Source organism: Echinops telfairi, unplaced genomic scaffold (assembly GCF_000313985.2).
Source record: "Echinops telfairi isolate 266 unplaced genomic scaffold, ASM31398v2 ScPeMD7_7458;HRSCAF=8496, whole genome shotgun sequence".
Taxonomy (NCBI): domain Eukaryota; kingdom Metazoa; phylum Chordata; class Mammalia; order Afrosoricida; family Tenrecidae; genus Echinops; species Echinops telfairi.
The window spans coordinates 10,608,178-10,630,466 of record NW_022111358.1 but is presented as its reverse complement, the minus strand read 5'-3'; the positions used below and the strand labels follow the sequence as shown (position 1 = coordinate 10,630,466).

The 22,289-nt window shown below is 44.9% G+C and overlaps 1 protein-coding gene and 1 non-coding gene across 2 annotated transcripts; one reads left to right on the top strand and one right to left on the bottom strand.

The window, feature by feature from the left end:
* Positions 1-4,486: 4,486 nt before the first annotated feature.
* PEX12 (peroxisomal biogenesis factor 12) lies at positions 4,487-8,647 on the top strand. The gene is made up of 3 exons (XM_045299631.1): positions 4,487-4,826; positions 5,132-5,682; positions 7,444-8,647. Exons 1-3 carry the CDS (start codon positions 4,701-4,703, stop codon positions 7,841-7,843), a joined length of 1,077 nt encoding a protein of 358 aa, XP_045155566.1. The 5' UTR covers positions 4,487-4,700; the 3' UTR covers positions 7,844-8,647.
* Positions 8,648-10,444: 1,797 nt separating this feature from the next.
* Positions 10,445-10,541, bottom strand: LOC115872943. Its single transcript, XR_004048135.1, has one exon. It is a non-coding gene; the product is annotated as a Z30 small nucleolar RNA (small nucleolar RNA).
* Positions 10,542-22,289: the final 11,748 nt, after the last annotated feature.

Below are 22,289 nucleotides of genomic sequence, written 5' to 3'. Positions count from 1 at the left end.
ATGTGCTTGACACAATGGATGGATGGATGGTATGCGTTAAGTTGTGTGAGCCCCCGATAAAATGATTAAAAAAATAACTCAACAACTTTCCCAATTACTTTCCAGCGCAAGGTTATCCATAAGCTGTGAGATGAGAGTAGTGTAAGAAAATGTTAAGCTGACATTGGACCAGAGTTCGAATCCCAGCCCTGCAAGAGGTCATCTACGTCTTAATTTTATTTTCTTTGAGATTAAGATTCGCTCGCTGGATGTCTGGCTTGTGAACCTGAAATAAGATAAAGTGCAAGGCACCCTGGTGGCGTAGTAGGTAAAGAGTTCGGCTGCTAGTCGCCAAGTTAAGCAATTTGAGCCCACCAGCCTCTGAGATGAACAGTCTCTAAAACCCACAGGGGCAGTCCACTCTGTCCTATGAGTCAGAATCAACTCAGTGGCAGTGAGTTCCGTTTGGGGAATTTGAATTAAAGTGTTTGGCATATCAGGTGTGCTTTTACAAAAGTAAATTCCCTTCCACCTTTTTGAATCCAGAACTAGAGAACTTCGTTAATTACAGTAAAACTAGGCAGGGGAAAGAGGTGGTGAATCTTCTCCCTCGCATTTTAGGGGTGACCTGGAATTGAGTTAGACAAGTCATCAGTTTGCAGGTGATAATGGAAGCCCTGGGAGTAAACCAGCAAGGCTGGAGAATGCAGAGCCTGAGAGAGCCAGGGCAGACATTGAGGAACGCCAAGAATGCAAAGATGACTCGGAGTACTCATAAAGGAAGGAAAGCAGAAAACTGTGATGTTTTAGGATCCATGATATCAAAAATGTCAATAAAGGATAATACTCATCTGTTCACTCTTGTATTACTGAGGCCTCGCTGTACCTCTCCCTCCTCTAAATAATTTGTTGAATTAATAAATGTATGATTAAGTGGCCAGTGATATCAGCTGCTACAGAAAGAAGGGCTGATAATTAATTGTCCACAGGATTCAGCTACGCAATGGTCTTTGATGTCACGATAGGGAACATCAGAGATAGGAAAGCAAAAGCTGTGCTAGCGAGGCTTGTGGATTAATGGGAAACTATGAAATGAAAACAGGAGTTATAGTTCACTCCATAAGAAAATGTGAGGCTTAGCAAATGTTTTGAAGATGAGGGCGATGAATGTACAAATGTGCTTTACACAATTGATGTATGGATTGTGATAAGAGTTGTATGAGCCCCTAATAAAACTATTAAAAAAGAAAAAGAAAGAAAATGTGAGGCTGGAAGAGTGTAGCAGTTACATACTCTGCTGTCAATTTGGGAAGGGGTGGAGTCTAGCCTGTCAATCGGGTCACAGCTTGATGACCTCATTTTGGAGGCTCAGTGGGAGATAAATAGCTCACTGGAGGCCAGACACACTCTCTCTGCTTCGTCATCTTCCTGCTGACAAACCAGTCAGCCACATAGATTCCTGGAGTTGGAGGATCCATGTAGAGACCCATGCCAGCGCTGAGATGCTTCCACTGCTACGGGATCCACAAGATCGCACCCACTGGACTGTGATCTTCCTGCATTTGGTGTCATTGCATATGTTGCATGAGTCTGAAGAGGAATTTAGGAATTTAAACTGGTATTGGACATATGGGCTAATATCGGACTTAGGGACTTGATCTGGCCTGGGCTAGGATGTTTTCTTAATATACAATTACTCTTTTATATAAAGCTCTTTCTTGTAGACATGAGTGTCTGTGAATTTTGTTTCTCTAGTCTACCCAAACTAACACAAAAAGATACAGGAAGTTACTTGAGGGAGAGTGGCAAGGGTTTTGTTCTTTGTTTGTTTAAATTCTACACTCAGGCATTTTAACACAATCACTTTAGCAATATCACCAGCGTTCATTTATCTTTCGTATGTACCTAAGTCCCAAATCTTTATCTCTTCCCTTGACTTCATTACCAAATTACCAGCCACACTGATGGTTACCTTCAAACATATGGCTCACCAAAATCTCAAATTAAGTCATCAGGGAGCCCAGTTCCAGAGAAAGGTAAATTTTATAAAGAAGCAGCCACCAGAAAACTCTAGGAAGAAATACAGTCAGAATGCCCCTGTAGATGTGAAGACTTGTCAAGAGGCCAGTGTGTGAAAAAAAAGACACCATGCTTGGTAGAGGGCCAGGGAGAACGAGGAAGACCCTTGACAAGGGAGCCTGACACTGGCTGCAACAAGGACCGCCAGCATCCCCATTGTAAGGCTGGTGGAGGACTAGGCAGTAGTTTGTTCTTTTGTACATAGGGTTAAATTGAATCGAACAAACTCAACAGCACCTAACCGTGAGATTACTAAGCAACATAAAAATCTGTAAAAAGCAAATCTTTTCTCAAATGTAAATTTCTCTTAAGAGTTGTTTTGGTAGAGTTAAAAAAGTTTTTCAACTACAATAAAGGTTACAAGATCTCCTATTGAAGCAACACCCCCCACCCCCCAAAAAGAAACAACTAACCCAAACTTGTTTTGAGAGTTCACTTGATGCCATCTTTCATCAGGGGAATGAATCGTGCCTTCTGATTCTAGCTAGGAGACAGGCTGGAGGGAGGGAGGGGAGGGAGGGGCTGAGCAAATCCAATCACCTGTATCCACAGTGCAGTGGGGACAAAGCTGACTCTCTGTAAAAGCACTTTGCAAATCAGCAGGGTTTATCAGTTCTGACATACACACTGTGTATTAGTCTGGGTACTTTGGAGAAACAAATCCACAGCAACTCACGTATAAGAGAGAGTTTTATGCAAAGAAAATGTGCATCACGAAAACAGCCCAAACCAATGCTGCCCAAGCCCACAAGTCCAACATTAACCCATACCCAACACCAGTCCACAAAGTCCTTCACCTCACAAAACAGAGGCAATGATGCCGACTGCAGGAGGAAAGCTGAGTCCGTGAACGTGTAAGCATCTCAGCACTGGCAGGGGTCTCCATAAGGCTGCTCCAGCACCCAGGGCTGCATCGGGATAGATCCATGTGGCTTCTCCTTGGGGATGTCTTGTAGGAAGTCAATCTTGCAAGCTGAAGCAGGGAACTGCTAAGGCAGCTGCACCCGGTGCAACCATCACAAGAGACCCGAGAACTAGAAAGGCGAGGCTTCACCACCCATTTATCCCTCCGCCTTTCAACCAGCACCACATGTTATTATCGGCCAGGCTGGCACAATTAACTAACTCACACTGAAAACTACTTTGTAAAGCCTTCCCAGTTTATACTGTTTAGAATTCATCAGGATCCCTCCGCTTTAGTGCTGTATTTTTATTGTTAATGTGGCATATCCTACTGTAGAGAAGGTGAAAGACCATTGCATCGTGTAGACCAAATGACTACAGTCATAGCTGAATTTAACCAAAACCTAGATAGAAGGTCAAGGGTTCATGAGGGAGGGGGGAGCGGAGAGAGGGGGAAAAATGAGCTGATGCCAGGGGCTTAAGTGGAGAGCAAATGTTTTGAGAATGATGAGGGAAATGAATGTACAAATGTGCTTTACACAATTGATGTATGTATGGATTGTGGTAAGAGTTGTGTGAACCCCTAATAAAATGATTAAAAAAAAAAAAAGGTAATGAAGGTACCAGCTGGGGCATTTCCCTTCCCCCTGAGACCCTGCCCTGCATGAACTGACCCAGTGGCTGCAAGAGGGCGCCCAAAGTTAGCCACGATCTAGACCAGGCAGCACTGGGCAGGGTTTCCTTCGTTGTACACAGGCCCGCTATGTGTGGGAAACAACTCGATGGATGATTGACAGCAATGGTGCGAAGGTTTCTGTCTTCTGCTGGGTCATTTCAAACCCTTTCGACAAAGCAACGAAGCGAACAATCACCACCTTCCGCCTTGAAAGCAGAGAACAACCCATCTCCAAACGTCTCGATCCCTTGGCTCTAAAGAGCCAAGAACACGGGCGTCGGCCGCCAGCCTGAATTAAATCCTGGGGCGTGGGAACTCGGCGCGGGGGTGCCCCACACGTCGCCTCCCAGGACTTCCACAGAGAGCACCAGATCTGCAGCTGTCATCCGTGCGCGTCCATTTAGGGTAAATTAAACGGGCGGAGTATTCGCGAAGATGACTAGCTTCCAGGGGGCTCTTTAATCTCCGCGAGGGCGGGGGCGGAAGTCCCGGAGGGCCATAGAGTGCTCTACTTCCGGCTTCGGCGTCGCGTTGCGGGCTAGAGCGCCGCTCCTCTCGCTGTCCCCGAGGCCCTGGAGGCTTCGGTTTCCGGCTCCCTCTTCTGTCCCCTCGAGGGTGGCGTGGGGCCTCGCGCCTCACTGGGGTCAGCCAGCAAGGGCGGGAGCGGGCGGGGCTGCCTCGCAGCCAGCAGCGGGGCCCGCGTTGACACCTCTGAGTCCTGGCGACTAAGGGGACCCGAATCGGAGCCTCCAGGACGGCAGCTCGAGTGAACGGCCTTCGTGCGTCCAAGGCTGGTTCCCACAGTTACGCTCTGCCCTGCGAAGTTCAGCGTTTGACAAATCACTGCGGCCCCGCTAACTTTGTTCTTAGCCTCCTAATGTGAGCAATCCCTCTCCACGCCTCCAGAAGAGCCCCTTCCTCCCCCAGTTAAAGCTCGCCCCCTTAGTTCAGCGCTTCGGCTATCTGGCCGAAAAACAAAATACCTGTACGACTGCGCCCCTGCTAGATCAAAAGCAAGGTCCATGCCCACTACAGTCTGCGGGGAAAGTGAAGCCAGGAAGCCATGGCTGAGCACGGGGCTCACATCACAACTGCTGCTGGGGTGGATGACCAGCCATCCATCTTTGAGGTGGTAGCACAGGACAGTTTAATGACGGCAGTGAGGCCTGCCCTGCAGCATGTGGTCAAGGTAAGGTATGAATGCCCTCAAAAGTCAGGACCACGGAATAAAAGCCAAATTAATGTGCTAAGTTGGTAGCTTAGGGTTTGAAGTAACCAATTAGTGTCTAATTCAGGTCTGACGATATAATTGTTAAGTCTGTGCAGAGGCCTGTCTTGACTGGCTAGCACTTCAGGAAAGTATTAGGGTAGTCCCAAAAGAAGGGATTTATTTAAACCCAAAATGTGTAGAATTTTTTGAACTCAGGACATGTAAATACAAGGTCTGGTAACTGTAATGCAATGTATTTCATGCACTTAATTATTTTGTTTCAGGTCCTTGCAGAATCAAATCCTGCCCACTATGGCTTCTTTTGGAAGTGGTTTGATGAAATCTTTACTCTGCTAGATTTGCTGCTGCAGCAGCACTACTTGTCTAAAACTAGTGCTTCGTTTTCTGAAAACTTCTACGGCTTAAAGCGGATTGTACTGGCAGACACACACAAGTTTCAGAGATTGGCCAGTGCTGGTCTCCCAAAGCAGCAGCTCTGGAAATCAATTATGTTCCTAGTTCTGGTTCCCTATCTGAAAGTGAAGTTGGAGAAGCTGGTTACTAGCCTGAGAGAAGAGGATGAATATTCTATTCATCCCCCTTCTTCTCACTGGAAGCGATGTTACCGGGCCTTCCTGGCTGCCTACCCGTTTGTTAACATGGCCTGGGAAGGCTGGTTTCTTGTCCAACAACTCCGGTACATCCTAGGAAAGGCTCAGCATCACTCGCCACTGCTGAAGCTGGCTGGCGTCCGGTTAGGCCGACTGACCGCTCACGATATACATGCTCTGGAGCACCAACCAGTTGAAGGCAGCATGAAGCAACCACCAGCCAGGTGAGGCCATAACATTTCAAGATACTCGTTATTCGTACATTTTAAAATCATGTTCATAAAACAAGGATTTCAGATCGTCATCATGGTAACCAGTGCTCATTGTCCTAGCTGCTTATGACCCACTTGGTATATGCCAGCCCGTGTTTCACATACATTCTCTCACAACCCAAGGAAATCAACACATCAGCCCCATTTAGCTACTGAGGAAACTAACCCCAACAGAGAAGTGCCTTGTCAAGACCACATGTACAATGTGGCAAAGCCAAGTGCATGCCAGGTTAATGGAATTCTTAGGATTATACCCTTCACTGTGATACTGTCTCACTGTTACCAAGTTGATGCTGACTTACAGCAACCCTATAAAACAGAGTACAACTGCCCCTGTGGATTCCAAAACTGAGCCCTGGTGTAATGGTTATGCATTGGACTGTGATCTGCATGGCTGGCAGTTCAAACCCACCACCAAGCAGCTCTGAGGGAGAACGACTGGGCGTTCTACTCCCATAACAGTTGCAGTCTCAGAAACGTACAGGGGGTCATTATGAGTCAGCACAGAGTCTGTTTTTAACTCTTTACAGTAGAAAGCCCCATCTTTACTACTAATAATTTGGGTTTTTTTAAAAACTTTTTTTTAATTAATAATTTGGTTTTTACACAAACACCTATCCCTCGATATTGTAGTTAAAAAATCTTTTTATCATGATTTAGGTGAAGGTGTACAGATTATCAGTTTCATATTCAACAATTTATACACATTTTAATTTTTTAAAAAGATCATTGTATTGGGGGCTCTTACAGATCTTTTAACAGTCCATACATCAATTGTATCAAGCATATTTGTACATATGCTGCCATTATGTAAACATTTACTATTTGAACCCTTGGTATCGACTTTTTTCCCCTCCCACTCTCATACATTAATTTACCCATTTCAATCCCGTTATTTCTGCAGCTTATCCCACTTCCCCCCAGTGTTTACTGTCTCCTTTGCTACCCTCCATTATTCTAACGTGGAGTGGGTGGCTATGGAGAGTGCCCTGCAGTGAGTCCAGTTCCAGACCAGAAGGGTGACTGAGCCCTTACTCACTGCCATTGGGTCAGTGCCAACTCAGAGACCCTATAGGACACGGCAGAACTGCTGCTGTACGTTCGGAGACTGTCACTCTTTATGGGAGTAGAAAGCCTTCTTTCTTGTGCAAAGTGAGCTGGTGGTTTCTAACTGCTGACCTTGCCAGTTAGCAGCCCACACCTAAGCACTGCCCCCCCAGGGCTCATAAGCCATAGCCTTGGGGACCCCACCAGTCTCTATCTGACCAAGTCTGGTAGAAATGATTTTGAGTTCTGTTCTACACATTCCTGATGCACCATGTTCCACCACAAAAAAATGGTCGATGCAGTCAATGTCTCTGCTAATATCGCAGAAAACTAAAACTTTAATCCTGTTATTAAAAACAAAATATAGCACCTAAGCTCCTAAAATATGGAAATAGGGAATTATTTAACCAATCATACAGGGACAATCCCAAATCAGTGATTCTGATGAGTGAGAATGACATTTTTAAAAATCATTTTATTGGGGGCTCATACAACTCTCATCACAATCCATACATACGTCCATTGTGTCAAGCACATTTGTCCATTTGTTGCCATCATCATTCTCAAGACATTTTCTACTTGAGCCCTTGGTGTCAGCTCTTCCCCTCAAGAATTCCATTTCTAGCTTGATGTGATTGTCGCTTACCACCTTTGTGCTCTCCACAGTGTTCGTGAGAAGATCAAGTTGACTCTGAAGAAAGTCGTGGGCGGTGCTGCCTTATCCCTCTCTACTGGCCTCTCTGTGGGCGTCTTCTTCCTGCAATTCCTTGAATGGTGGTACTCATCCGAAAATCAAGAAACCATCAAGTCCTTGACTGCCCTGCCTACTCCACCACCACCTGTACACCTAGACTACAACTCTGATTCTCCACTACTACCCAAAATGAAGACCGTGTGCCCACTATGTCGGAAAACCCGGGTGAATGACACTGTGCTTGCTACTTCTGGCTATGTGTTTTGTTATCGCTGTGTGTTTAATTATGTGAGGAGTCACCAAGCTTGTCCCATTACAGGTTACCCCACAGAAGTACAACACCTGATCAAGCTGTACTCTCCTGAGAACTGAGAGTAATTGGCACCCTCTCTAACTACTGCACTCTCAGGTCACAGGGCTGAATTGTCACTGTTACTTCTCAGCCTCCATTCATTAAACAAGTACATTTCTTTAAAAGGTTAAGAGGGGGCTTTAAGAAGTTCCTGGGAAAATTCTATTATCTTTTCATTCTATTTTTCCACCAACTCTTTGAAGCCCCCCTCATATACCTATTTGAGCCTAAACTTTTAGACCGCTCCCTAGAGCTTCACTTCGAGTTAGCCAAGATGAGATGAAAGTCAAGATCGCCAGAAGTGAGGGCCATTGTAGAGGGCGTGGATAAAAGGGATTAATTGATCCTTAAGTTTTTCCTATGTCTTTTCTTTTTCCTGTCTTTTCTTAAAGAACAAGTACAGAAGCCCTTAGATCTCATAAGTGGGTGGGCAGGGAAAGCAAATTTCTGTAGAAAACCACCTGCCAATGAGGTAGAGGTCATAGTCTTAGAAAACAACAGCTCCTTCGATAAACTGACCATATAGTTCGTCAACTTTCAGAGATTCATGAGCCATAAACATCTTTTTTGGGAGACTCATTAAAGGAAAATAACAAGTGTTTATATGTACAGTAGTCTGAAGATTGCTATGTGGAAACAAAGCTGACAAGCAATAAAGCAATGCAAATAAAAAACACTGAACTAACAGCCTGTGTAAGGTCTGTTTGATAAGGTCTTTCTGCTTGTTCTGCTAGTTTGTTAAACTGGCATAAATTATTCTGCCTATTACTAAAGTTTCTATGAAACACTTGAGTTTTAAGAATAAATGTTTCTGTTAAAGAGTGGTCTCGTGATTTTGTGGAGACTTAATTAGATGAGATGTTTAAAATAAGTTTTTCTTTCACTTTTGACATTTTGGGGTATTTTTCTATTGATTAACATTTTGCTTTTTGCTAATCAACAGCTGGAGTAAAAGCCTTTAGTCAACAGTGTTTAGTCTTATGTGAAATACTTTGTATCAGAAATATTGCAGAAACAATTAACTTGTGTTGGAAAATTCATTCCACTGCCTTGTCAGGTTGTGAAAATAAAGGGTCAGGGGAAAAAATCACTCTTAAAACAAGAAAGATGGAAAACAAAACAAGAACGATGAAAAATTTAAGTACTTCTGCCAAGACAGGTATTTTCCAATACTTCTTGTTCATTTTTTAGCAATTCAGCCTGTTCTCTAGTAGGAAAAAGGTGATAAAATTTTGATGGAAATAACATTGGGCTTGGTATCATATAAAGGGGACTATCACATACCGTATTTGCAAAGAACATCCTGCTAAACCAAGTGCTGATATCAGGTTGATTTCAACTTACGGTGGCCCCAGGTGTTAGAGAGAACTGTTCAGCAGGGGTTTCTTGGCTGGGCTCTTTACTCAATTTCATGGCAGGCTTTTCTCTCACAGCTGCTGGGTGGCTTTGAGCCATCAACCTTTAGGTTAGCGAGCAATTGTAAATAAATCACCACTCAGGGACCTTATAAATCTAACATAGTTTACAAAAACAAATACCAGAATTCATGAAAGCACTTTTTCAAAAGATAAACACTTTTTGTTTAAAAAAATTTATTAAAGTTTCTAACTGGAATGCTGGTTGTTGAAATCTTTTAATCATCTTATGGGGGCTCTTATAGCTCTTATCACAATCCATACATACATCTTGTCAAGCACATTTGTACATATGTTGCCATCATTTTGAAAACATTTTTTCTACTTGAGCCCTTGGTATCAGCTGGTGTCAGCTCCTCATTTTTTCCCTTCCCTCCCACCTTCTCCCTGTTCTCCCAGTCCCTCATGAACCCTTGATAATTTATATAGCTTTTTCATGTCTTACAAGGACTGCTGTCTCCCTTCACCCACTTTTCTGTTGTCTGTACCCCTGGGAAGGGGTTATATGTCGATCGTTGTGATCAGTTCCCTTTATCTCCCCCACCTTACCCTTACCCTCCTGGTATCACTATTCTCAATATTGGTCTTGAGAGGTTTATCTGTCCAGGATTTCCATGTTCTGAGCTCTTATCTGTACCGTGTACATGCTCTGGTCTAGCCAGATTTGTAAGGTAGAATTGGGGTCATGATAGTGGCAGGGGAGTGGGGGTGGAGCATTAAAAACTAGAGGAAAGTTGTGTGTTTCATCGGTGCTATATTGCACCCTGACTGGCTCTTCTCTTCCCTTGTGACCTTTTTGTGAAGGAATGTTCAGTTGTCTATAGATGGGCTTTGGGTCTCCACTCTGCACTCCCCCTCATTCGCATTGATAAGATTTTTTGTTCTGGCTCTTTGATGCCTGATACCTGATCCCATCTATACCTCATGACCACACAGGCCGGTGTGCTTCTTCCATCTGGGCTTAGTTGTTTCTCAGAAAGCACTTTTAATATATTAAAAACCCAGCAAGGGAATGAAACCAGATTCAGGACTAAAATGACAGTCTTCCATGAAGATTTCAAAGGCAGATTTCTGGCCTCAACCTAGGAAGGGAAATGTGAAAGTATCAGTAATTCAAAGGAATATTTAATAAAATGCTTTTAGACACGATAAAAGCATCATCCAAATAGGCTAGAACACAGGAGTGTGGAAACACCACGCTACAATGAGCTCAGAGAGAAGATTAAGGGGTCATGCCCTGGTCAGAGACAGAGCTAACACAATGGCAATACCAGGTCCGACTAGACTTCACTCATCATCGCATCACTGCGGTCCACCTCCTTGTACTATCTGAGGGCAGCCATTGCTCTATTTTCACACCCATGAAAATTTAGGGTTACCTATGGGGAAAAAAGCCTTTATCCATGGGTTTCCAAAATATCTTATCATCTACACTTTGTTTGAAGCAATTCTGTTATATAGACATACACACTTGCACTTTTTAAGCATAGAACAAAGAATTTGAATTTATAGTTCAAAAATGTTTAAGTTAGTCCAAATATCACTTAACAACAAAATCTCAATGTTTTAACAGAACTAATTGTTTAGTTTTAAATGAAAAGCTTCAGAAAAGATATTCTACTACATCCCTTTTTGGAGCAAATCCCAGTTCATTTTAATATTTAACTCAGTTTATAATTCTGCTATCAAAAAGTAGTCAGCATTTTACATATGAATAATCTTAGAGTCTCAGACCCAAAGAGGCTGTGTCCATCAAAGCTCCATAGCAAGTTAAAGGCTATGAGGAAGCTAGACAGAAAACTGTCCACCACCAGGTAGACGTAGTGCCGAGTTGTTTCTGAGCCAAAATGACACTGTCGAACAGAAGTGCCCACAGGCTTCCCCAGCTTTCTCCCACAGATGCTGTAGGTTCAAACCACCAGCCAGCACTTCAGCACTGCACTACCAGGGCTCCTCAACAAACTAAATAATGTTTTAAAAACTTGCTGCCATGGAGTCGATGCCGACTCAGCAAAACCCTATTGGACAGTCCCTGTGAGCTTCTGGACTGTAACTCTTTACACAAGTAGAAAGCCCAGTCTTTCTCGGGAGGTGTTGCTGGTGTTTCCAACTGCTGAGCTTTCGGATCCCAACTCAATGCAGAACCACTGTGTGACCAAGACTCCTCAAGTAGCTAAACAGGTCTGCTTTGATTTTTCCTGGTTCTGACCTTTAGACTGGCTAATGAAGGAGGGCATAGAAATGACAAAGCAAGCAAGGCTGGGAAATCCACAATCTGCATAATCAACTTCTAAATAAGAAAGCTGACAGACAGCATTCATTTATTCTAAATGACACCTGCTGGGGGTAGGCTATCACTGGCATGGAACAGTGCCAGGATCTCCAGACTTTCAGCCTGGTACTGTCAGTGTCTAAACAACTATTCTGTCCTTCCACGACATCCCATAGTTAAAAATGGATAGCTGTTAGTGTGTGTTCTGCATGCAGCAAATGAGCCTTGAAAAAGGAGGAAATTAACATTAAAAGTACCTATTATATAGGGCTACATGTGACCCTTTATCTCATCATCCTCTGCTGGTAAAGAAGGTTAGGAGGGCTTAATTTTAAATAGCTTTGCCTAAGATCATGAAACTTGTGATCAGAGTGAAGCTCTCAAGCAGAGTCCCTGACTTTAAAGCCCATGTTCATTCCAGCAGACCGAAGTGCTGTCTCAATAGATCTCATGCCTCAAGTTTCTCTTCCATTCAACACACTCTGAATTTTACATACTTAGTAACCTTCAACTACTGAGATGTGATTCAATGGCTTTCAAAACTCAAAAGCATCCGCTGGTTCCTTATGACCCAGGAAATCAAAGTCCAAACTACATGACCCACCATTCAAGATGTTTCCAAACACTCAAACTTACCCCGGATACTCTAACCCTAGCATATATGTTGCAGTATGATCTAACTTTTGCAACCTCCATCCGCAAAGTTCCGTGCAAACCCTCCTTGTACTTAAAGGTATCCCTCCAAAATGCCACCTTTTGCATGAAATCCTTTCTCCATCAATCCAAGAGGAAGCATGTCTTTCCTCTGAATTAGGGAAGCATGTTCCTGTGCTTCGGCATATGAAGAAGCCCTGGTGGCTGTAGGGCGTTACACCTCAGGCCTTGATGATCAGCTGTTCCAACCCACCAGTCTGCTCAGAGGGCACACAGACGAAGGCTTCTCCCCTGGAAAGACTTACAGCCTCAGAAACCCAAAAGGTCAGTTCTCCTCTACCCTCCGGGGTCACTGTGAGTCGGGATCAACTCAATGGCAGTGGGTTTGGAGGGGGGTTTGGAGTTATGGTGTCGTACCTATTTCACTTTGTAAAATATTTTAAGACAGAAACATACAGAATTCAAGATCCTTAAAAATCTATCCAATGCCTACCTTTCCGTTTCATCTTCGCTGGGCAGACGGGGCAAAAAGTCCAGGAACATACTGCAGTTACTTTTTGGTTCTCTGCCTTGGCATATTTTCTCCGCCTGAAATGCCTCCCCCACCCCAGTCGATCTGGCGAACCGCTAATTTAAAAAACTTTACTCAAATACCACCGTCTCTGCGAAGTGGTCTGTTAGTCGTTCTCTCCTCTGATTCCCACTGCCTTTCCAGGACTACTTGCCTTTCCCAACATCCTTATCACATTGAGTTCTTAAAGAGCCAGTTTTACTGGCCTTTGCAAGCCAGAATGACCCCTAGGGCATCAATTGAGGAGGTTCAATAAGAGCATTAAATGTAATCAGTAAGTGAGCGCCCCAGTATATTAAACCCTAAACTCATAGATTATAAACACATCAGTCAATTTACCTCCAAACATCGGTAGCCTACCTCAAGCGATTCCCCGTGCTCATTCCCTCAGCCTTCATCTCACCACGTTGCGCTACGCTAAGGCAGCCAATGCTTACATACACCCCAAACCAAAAACTCAACTGCCGTCCAGTCGACGCCGACTCATAGCGAGCCTCTAGGTCAGGGTAGAACTGCCCCTGAGTTTCCGAGACCTGTAACTCCCGTCCTGTCTTTCTCCCGAAGAGCGGCTGGCGGTTTCAAACTGCCAATCTTGCAGTTAGCAGCCCAAAGAGTCACCACGACGCCACCGGGGCTCCTTCCACATACGCGACGGGCCAGTGGTTCTCAACCGTCCATGCCGCGGCCCTTTAATACAGCTCATGTGGCGGTGACCCCCCAACCATAAAATTCTTTCTGTGGCTACTTCATCACTGTCGTTTTGCTGCTATGAATCGGGTGACCCTGGTGAAAGGGTCGTTCGATCGCCAAAGGGGTCGCGACCCACGGGCTGAGAACCGCTGCTCAAAACTCATACTACATTCCAAACTCCGTCAAACCCAGGGAAGACGAAGAGAACCCGCGCTTGGGAGAAAGGCGAGTGAGGCCTAGAAACAAAAGCACAAGCCAGCCACCCACCGTCCAAACTCCTAAAATTCCTCCGCCTTCGCTCCCCTCGGGAGCCCACCCCGACGGCGGAGACCGAAGGCGACGGAACGCGCCGGCTCCCCACACCCGGCCATACCCCTTTCCCGGCGTTCCAACTCGGCTCCGCCTCGCCGTCCCGCCGGCATCCCACAATCCAGCGCGGCCTTCACCGAGCAGCCAATCATCCGGCGCCTCTCGGGTCACGTGGGCGGCAGCGACCAGCCAATCGAAAGCCGAGGAGGGCGTCTTAGCGGTAGCGTCGTAGGTGGAGCTGTTTTCGGTCGACTCTTGCCGTCTGGGGCGCTGTTCTCCGCGTTGGGTCAAGCGCTGTTAGCCCGGGCCGTCCGCGCCCGCTCCCGCCGCCCCACCCCTGCCACTTGGAGGGGACGTGCATCCTAACTACGGTGGCTTTGCGGGTGCCTTCTTTTCGCTGCTGAGAAAGGGTAGTTGAGGCTGGTTGAAGCATTAGGATGCACACCGGGTTAGCTGGGAAAAGGATTAATTCTGGAAATGAGCCCACGCTATGTATTCCTCTTGTGACGGTGCTGGAGATCGGAGTAGACACTTTAGACTATGTAGCCCACTCGGTCCGAGGGGAAGGTCCCTGAGTGTGCCCTCATCTTCTAACTGACCTAAGGGTTAGTGGAGCCGCAGGATAAAGGCCTGGCAATCGACTTCCACACGATTGTGTGTCCTAGGAATGGATTCTGACTCAAAGTAACCCTTTAGGACAGAGTAGACCTTCCCCCATAGGTTGCCGAGGATGTCGTATTTTGGCTCATCTGTCCATTTGACTCGTCAGTTTGTCTACTGTGCTGGCTTGCATGTTACTGTGACGCTGGAAGCTTTGTCACTGGTGTTCCAATACCAGCAGGATCATCCATGGAGGACAGATTTCAGTGGAGCTCCTAGGCTCAGGTAGACTAGGAGGAACTTTGTGGTCTGCTTCTGAAAGGAAAAAAAGGCCACACGAACCTTGTAAAGGGCAGAGGAACATGGTCTCGTACAACTTGGATGATAAGCCCCTCATGTTGGAAGGCGTGTTAGTCTGGGTAAACTAGAGAAACAAATCCACGGACACACATGTGTATAAGAAAGGGTTTTATATACAAGAGGAATTGAACATTGAGAAAACATCCCAACCCAGTCCAGTCCAAGGCCATAAATCCAACATTAGCCTACATGTCCGATACCAATCCATAAAGTCCTCTTCAGACTCACAAAACACATGAATGAAGCCAAATGCAGGATGATCACAAGCCAGTGGGTAGAAAGTCTTTGGGTCCGGTGGCGTGGTAAGCATCTCAGCGCTGGCTGGGGTCTCTCTGCAGCTTCTCCGGCTTCACAGGTCTGGTTGCGTCCATGTGCCTTGTCTTCTGCAATGTCTCCCAGGGAACGGCAGAGAGAGAGGTGTCTTCTGCTTCCGAGGAGGAAGTACCAGAATTCTCAGGAGAAGGCCATGCCCACACAGAAGTCTCATTGGCTATCTCCAGATTGACAGCCTAGGCTCCGCCCCTACACTCCCAATCCTTAAATTGACACCAGATTAGGTGACTACCACAGAAGGCATTCAGAATGTGATTTGGGAAGAGGTGCATGCTCAAAGTAGCGTCGACCTTAATGACGTGAATAGAGAAAAGATCTCAGGATCTTCCTGTGCTGCTGTGGCATGACTGCGAATGAGAATAAAGGGTGCCAAACAGCCACTCATATTTAAAACATGGAATGCATAAAGTATGAAGTTAAGAAAATTGGAAGTTGTGGCTACAACAAGGAGCTCAAACAACCACGCGGTGCCGGGCAATGTCCTGTGTGGTTGTAGCAAACCACTATTGGTCAGCGCTGACTCCTAGCAGCGCCTCAATAAGCAAATAGCAGGGACTGGTACCACATACAAAAGAGCAGATGAACATCGAAGTGCAAAGGAGCGCGGGAAAGTCTCCCTGAGAGCGATGGCATTTCTTTGTAAGGATAGATGGAATTTGAGAATTAAGGAAATCCTCGCAAAGAACCGAGAGTGAGATGGAGGTTCTTGGAAGTCAAGGAACCAAGCTCTCCCTTCCAGACAGCTTTGTTTCGGGCACATATGAAGGCTAGTAAATACAAATAAATGAGTATTGTTGGTTCTCAGTCAATTTTCAACAGCATTTCAAAGTCAGTTTCCCAAGACCTAGAAAGAAAATGCTGTCTAAACTACTGATTTCAAGTTGCTTCTCATCAGGCTTTGCTCTAGAGCAGTGGTTCTCAACCTGTGGGTCGCGACCCGTTTGAGGGTGAAGGACCCTTTCATAGGGGTGGCCTAAGACCATCGGAAAACACATATTTCCAATGGTCTTAGAAACTGAGACACCGCTCCTCTATCCATCTCCAGGCAGGTTCGCCCACACGCAGATACGCCCACATACGAGTACCCAGCGTGAAGACTGTGACCCATGCTACACCATGCTTCAAGACAAAATTTCATTTATTTGTCATTAGAAATAAGTATTTCACAATATATAATTACATAATGTTTTGTGATTCATCACTATGCTTTCATTATGTTCAATTTGTAACAATGAAAATACATCCTGCATATCAGATATTTCCATGACCATTCATAACAGTAGCAAAATTAAAGTGAAGTAACAACGAAAATAATTTTATGGTGCGGGCATCACCACCACATGAGGAACTGAATTAGAGGATCGCGACATGAGGAAGGTTGAGAGCCAGTGCTCCAGAGGCAAGATGACTTGATAGACTAACTATTTATTCATAACCAGGACACTTGACTAAGGAGTTTTGCGGAAGGAAGAAAACTCTCCTTGGCTCATCCTCCACATTAGTCTCGCTCTCTTCCCTGATTTGATTTTCATGGATGAGGACCAAGGACCCAGCTTCCAGTTTCCAGTACTCCTGCCCAGAAGACGGAGCGAGGAGACAGCGGAGTAGGGGCATTTCTGATGGTGAAGGTTTTCAAGCGTTCCAGAACCCCAAGCTTGAAAGGCTGTGGAAAGAGTCGGAGCATGTAAATGTGACTTGGGTTTGAACCCCATTCTTTCACTTGCTGACCATGGAATGTCTGTTTTCATGTAATGCATAAATCTCCCATAGGGTTCCTTGTACCTAAACCCCAAATCATACCCACCAAGCCCACTGCCACTGAGTGGATTATGGCACAGAGCAACCCTGCAGAACACAGCGGAGCTGCCCTGCGAACTTCCGAAACTGTAAATGTGGATGGGAGTAGAAACCCACATCTTTTCCCCATGGAGCACTTTGGTGGTCTCAAACATGTACCCAGTGGTCACTTTCATCTTTCTCTGAGTAACTATTGTAAAAAAGATACCCGTGTGGAAGTCAGACAGAGGAATAGGAGTGATGGCAGAACTGAAAGTCAAGTCGAGCATGAAATGATCGAAGCTGAGAGCAGGCCTTTAAAACATGTTGCTGTGTTGATTGTATCTCATAGGATCATGTTGTCTATTTCCTGTCCTGGAAACTCAATTCCTGGAAACAAAGAACAGTGCCACCAAGCAGAACTTTATTAGAACAGTTGAAGGAATCCTGGGGATGTTGTTAGTGGTTACATGTTGGCCTGTGATCTGCATGGTCGGCAGTTCAAAACCACCGGCAGCTCCTTGGTAGAAAGACTGGGCTTTCTACTCCCATAAACAGTTACAGTCTCAGAAACCCACAGGAGTCACTAGGAGTCAGCATTGACTCAATGCCATGGAGTTTGGAGTTTTCTTGGATAGCCTCAATTAACATCAAAAATGACAATGTTGGGATGTCTACAAACGCATTTAAGAATGCTATTTCATCATAAGCAAATTGAAGTAGAATCACAGCATCCTTTGCTGGTTTGAGTTACAGGGGGAGACGTATATCTGTTTCCAGTGGCTGCTGTCACAAATTACCAGAAATTTGGTGGCTTGAAACAACAGCAATTGGTACTCTCATAGTTCTAAAGGCCGGAAATTCAAGACCAGTTTCACTGAGTCAAACTCAAAAAGTCAGAGTTATTCTAGGGAACAATCTGCGTATTTTTCCAGCTTCTGTTGGCTGCCAGTGTTCCAGTTGTGATTGGATTTAGGACTCACCCAAATAATCCAGGGTAATCTACCCACATCAGATCTTTACCTTATTCATATCTACAAACAGACTTTTTCTTTGTAACATAATGTTTGCTGATTCCTGGGAATAGGACCTGCCATCCCTCAATGAGACAACAGAATCTTGTCTGTTTAATTTTCCATTCAACTGTATTTCATGATAAAAACAATGCATGTTTATTATATCCCAATTTAGAATATAGAGAAAATGTGTTTTTAAATAAGGAAATGAAATTAAATGAAAAATCACTTGTAGTCTGAGGACCTAATGTCGGGGGTTTAAATGGAGAGAAAATGTTTTGAGAAACGATGTACAAATGCGCTCTACACAATTGATGTGTGTATGGATTGGGATAACAGTTGTATGAGCCCCTAATAAAATGTTAAAAAAGAAAAAAAAATCACTTGTAGTCTTCAGACCAAAGCATAGCCAGCCCCTTACCTGCAAAGCATTTTTCTAGGAAGGATCTTATGTTCAACAGGAAGAAAAGTTGGGGAAAGAGAAGGCCTGCTCTTTCCCCATCTCCCCTGCAGGCACTGCCAGAATCACACATTACTTCCATCCTGCCAGCTGACCATGCTTTCCCTCTTCTGAGCCTCACAGCCTTTGCTCTGCTCCCTCTCAGGGTGGTGAGCACTTGTTGTTGGAGATCACAGGCAAGTGGCAAGGATAAGGTATGGCCCAAGGCAAAAACCAAACCCACTGCCATCATGGAGTCAATTCTGACTCATGGCAACCCAATAGGACAAGGTAGAATGGCCCCTGTGGGTTCCCAAGACTGTAACTCTTTTTTTTTTTTTTTAACTGTAACTCTTTACAGGAGTAGAGAGCCTCATCTTCCCTCCCAAGGAGCACCTGTTAGTTTTGAACTGCCCACCTCGAGGTTAGTAGCACAGTGTGTAACCCACCATGCCACCATGGCTCTTCAATAGCCAAATAAAGTACTGTATTTAAAGGAGGGAAAAGTAAATACTGGAGCAAGCAATTTGAAAAGTAGTGCAATAAGTTAAGATTGCTCACAATGAATATGTACAGGACAGTCTAATATAGAAATTATGTAAAGCTTTGCAAATCAAATTAAAATGAACCAAATCAATAGGTGCTCGTAGGAGAATATGAAAATAATGCTTAGCTCATTAAAGATGGTAAGCTCAGCATTAACTCCTGGCTTGACAACCCCCAAATGCTCCCCTTACCCCGTCATTTACTCCCTGAGCCCAGCCCCTGGCCTGCTAATGTGTTCAGTCATAAGGTTTTCTTGAGCCCTTATCAGCCTTCCTCAGTGGGTCGATGTTAGGGAGACGTGAAGAGTCTGGCAGCGTTCCTGCTCCTCCCAGGCTGATATCGAAAGGCAGCAGGGGCTGTGACAGAAGGCAAACATTCAGACCAAAGGCAGATGTGAAACTTCAACAGCAAAAGGAAAAGCGCACACATCAGGTAAAATAATAATAATTTTTAAAATCTCGTGGAATCTGAGGGCATAAAGGGTCTAGTAAAACAGTAGCTAAGGAGAAACTTGTAAGAGAGAGTAAGTGAGAAATTCTGCAAAGTGTGACAAGATTGCTCATATGGAGTTAGACTCTCAGAGCACTTGCATTTATTGTCATTGTTATCAGCAAACAAATAGCTTCAAGCAGCCTTGGGAAGTCATGAGACCATAGGGGGTGCTAGTTCACATCAGTTTCTTCTGTGGGTGGAAGCTATAGGGAGACAAGTTATAGCTTAAAGTAAGGAAAACCTTTCTCACAGAGCTGTTGGAACAGAGAAAAGGCTACTTTAAGAGGCAGTGAGGTCCTTGTTGCTGGCGGCATTCAAGCAGCTGCTGGATAGCAATTTGTTGGAAGTTGGGAATAATATAGAGGAATTTATGAATCAGATGGATTGCTGCATGGGAATCTCTATAAAGTTCCTCCCAACTCTGTGATTCTATTAGATGAAAAGAATATTACTACAAGTTTCTTGTTTAGTTTGTTTCCCCGCAAAGGAGCATCAAATGCCATCTATACATGTACCTCTAAGAGATGCTTGCAAGAGCCCTGGCAGTGCAGAGGTTCAAGTGTGAGAGTGCTGACCAGAGGTCTGCAATTGGAAGCCCCACTCCTTGACCTTGCACGGGAGAATGATGTGCAGTCTTTCCCCCTAAAGATGGCAGTCTTGAAACCCGATGGAGTCCTCCAGCCTGTAGGGTTGCTTTGAGTCAAAATAGATTTGGTGGCAGTGGGTTTGGTTTTGGTTACAGGACATGGTTCCATCTGAAAACAAAAGAAGCAATTCCTCCAGGGATTCTAAAGGAGTGCTTCTAGTGCAGTGGTTAAAGTGCTGGAGGACTAACCAAAAGGGCAGCGCTTCGAGCCCGGCAGCCACTCCAGGGAAGAAAGATGAGGCTTTCTGCTGCCATCAGGTTTGCAGCTTCAGAACCTCACAGGGGGCAGTTCGACTCTGTCTTTTAGGCTCACTCTGAGTCAGAATCGTCTTGTGAGTTTGTTTGTGTGCCTTAGGTTATTTGTAGCTTGCCTGGAATAAGTGAGACTGCAGCTCAAACGATGTCATGTCAGAGGAGGGGGGTGCGTGTCCCACAGATAGCAGCTGCTTGCTCCCTCTGGGTGTGTATCAACAACAACACGCCCTAGGCTCCTGCTCTGTAGTGATCACAGAGAAGAAATAAGTTCTCTTCCCCTAGAGGAAGAATTTTGATTTAGGTGAGGAAATATTTTGTCTTGCACTTAGTAGGCCAGGGCTTCTTCCGGAACTATGTGTTTCCGAGCCCTCATCTCAGCTCAGCTTGCTGTTCCCTGGTCTGTCAAAGAAAACAGGAACCTGAAGAGGAGGCTGACCGTAGTTCCATGTCCCTGTTCCAAAGCCGCCTGTCCCTTTCCAAGTCTCCACTTGATCGTAGCCAAAAGGCTGAGAAGCGATTCTTTTCCAAGTCTTAAGGGGTCCCATAGCAGAGTCTAAAGCTACTAGGAGGGAAGGAACAGAACTGTTCCCACATATTACACTACCTGTGAAGAAATATGCTTTTAAACTTAGAAGAATCCCCCACTATCATGATCCCAATTCTACCTTACAAATCCGATTAGACCAGAGCATGTACACTGGTACAGACAGGAACTGGAAACACAGGGAATCCGGGGCAGATGATCCCTTCAGGACCAGTGGTGAGAGTAGCAATACCGGGAGAGTGGAGGGAAGATGAGGTAGAAAGGGGGAACTGAAAAAAAAAAAGAAAGGGGGAACTGATTATAAAGATCTACATATAACCTCCTTCCTGGGGGACGGACAACAGAAAAGTGGGTGACGGGAGATGTCCGACAGTGTAAGATATGACAAAATAATAATAATTTATAAATTATCAAGGGTTCATGGGGTGGGGCGGGGGAGAGGGGGAAAAAACGAAGAGCTGATAACAAGGGCTCAAGTGCAAAAGCAAGTGTTTTGAGAATGATGATGGCAACAAATGTACAAATGTACTCGACACAATGGATGTGTGTATGGATTGTGATAAGAGTTGTATGAGCCCCCAATAAAATGATTTTGAAAGGGGAAGAAAAAAAAAACTTAGAAGAATGTCCAAAGCTCAACATTGGCTAAGGCTTTCTAAATGTAGAAAAACAGCTCCTAAGGAATGCCATATATTTTTTAAACATTTTATCAGGGGCTCATACAACTGTTATCGCAATCCATACACACATCAATTGTGTAAAACACATTTGTACATCATTTTCAAAACATTTTCTCTCCACTTAAACCTCCGGCGGAATGCCATATTTTATGATAACATCTTCCATGTCACATACAGGATTTAGACTTCTGCATATTCTCTAATAATTGACTTCGACTCCTGTGCTAACCCATGTCCTTGTTCTCCGGGCTCCATACCATGTCTAGGGGAGTCCATGTCAGGAGGGCAAAAGATACAGGCAAAGTTGTTGGAGAACAATGTTGCCTGAGATAATTTTCTTTCTTTTTCCAACACTGGACATTTTTATTAGACGGTCCAGGGAAGGGTGGGGTGCCAGCCCCCACAAACAAATGGGTCCAAGTGGGTGGTTGTGTAATTAAGGGATAAATTATAGAAACACCAGACAAGACAAAGCATGCAAGGGCTCACCTCAGCCATGACTTCAGGAGCCAGGTTTGTGCAGAGAGAGATTATATTTCCAACAACAGTTTATATACTCCTGGGGGGAGGGGTGCAAACCCCCCTAATTACAGGTGGGCTGTACCCTAACCCTAAAGGTCCCTGAATTCATTGGAGGGGTAACCTAACACCAGTGCTGGGGGCAGGTAAGGGGGAGTGACAGTCCCCCGAGCTGTGAGAGCAATAGCTCCTACAGGTAAGGCTACCAGCTAGATCACCATCAGTCCTGTGCTTGTAAGAGGTAACTTTAAGGCAGTACTATTATGGGAGGATATTGTGGAGATCGATATTAATTATGAGCATGTGATTCAGACTTATCTCTCACTCACAAGTATGAAGGCCTCCTTCC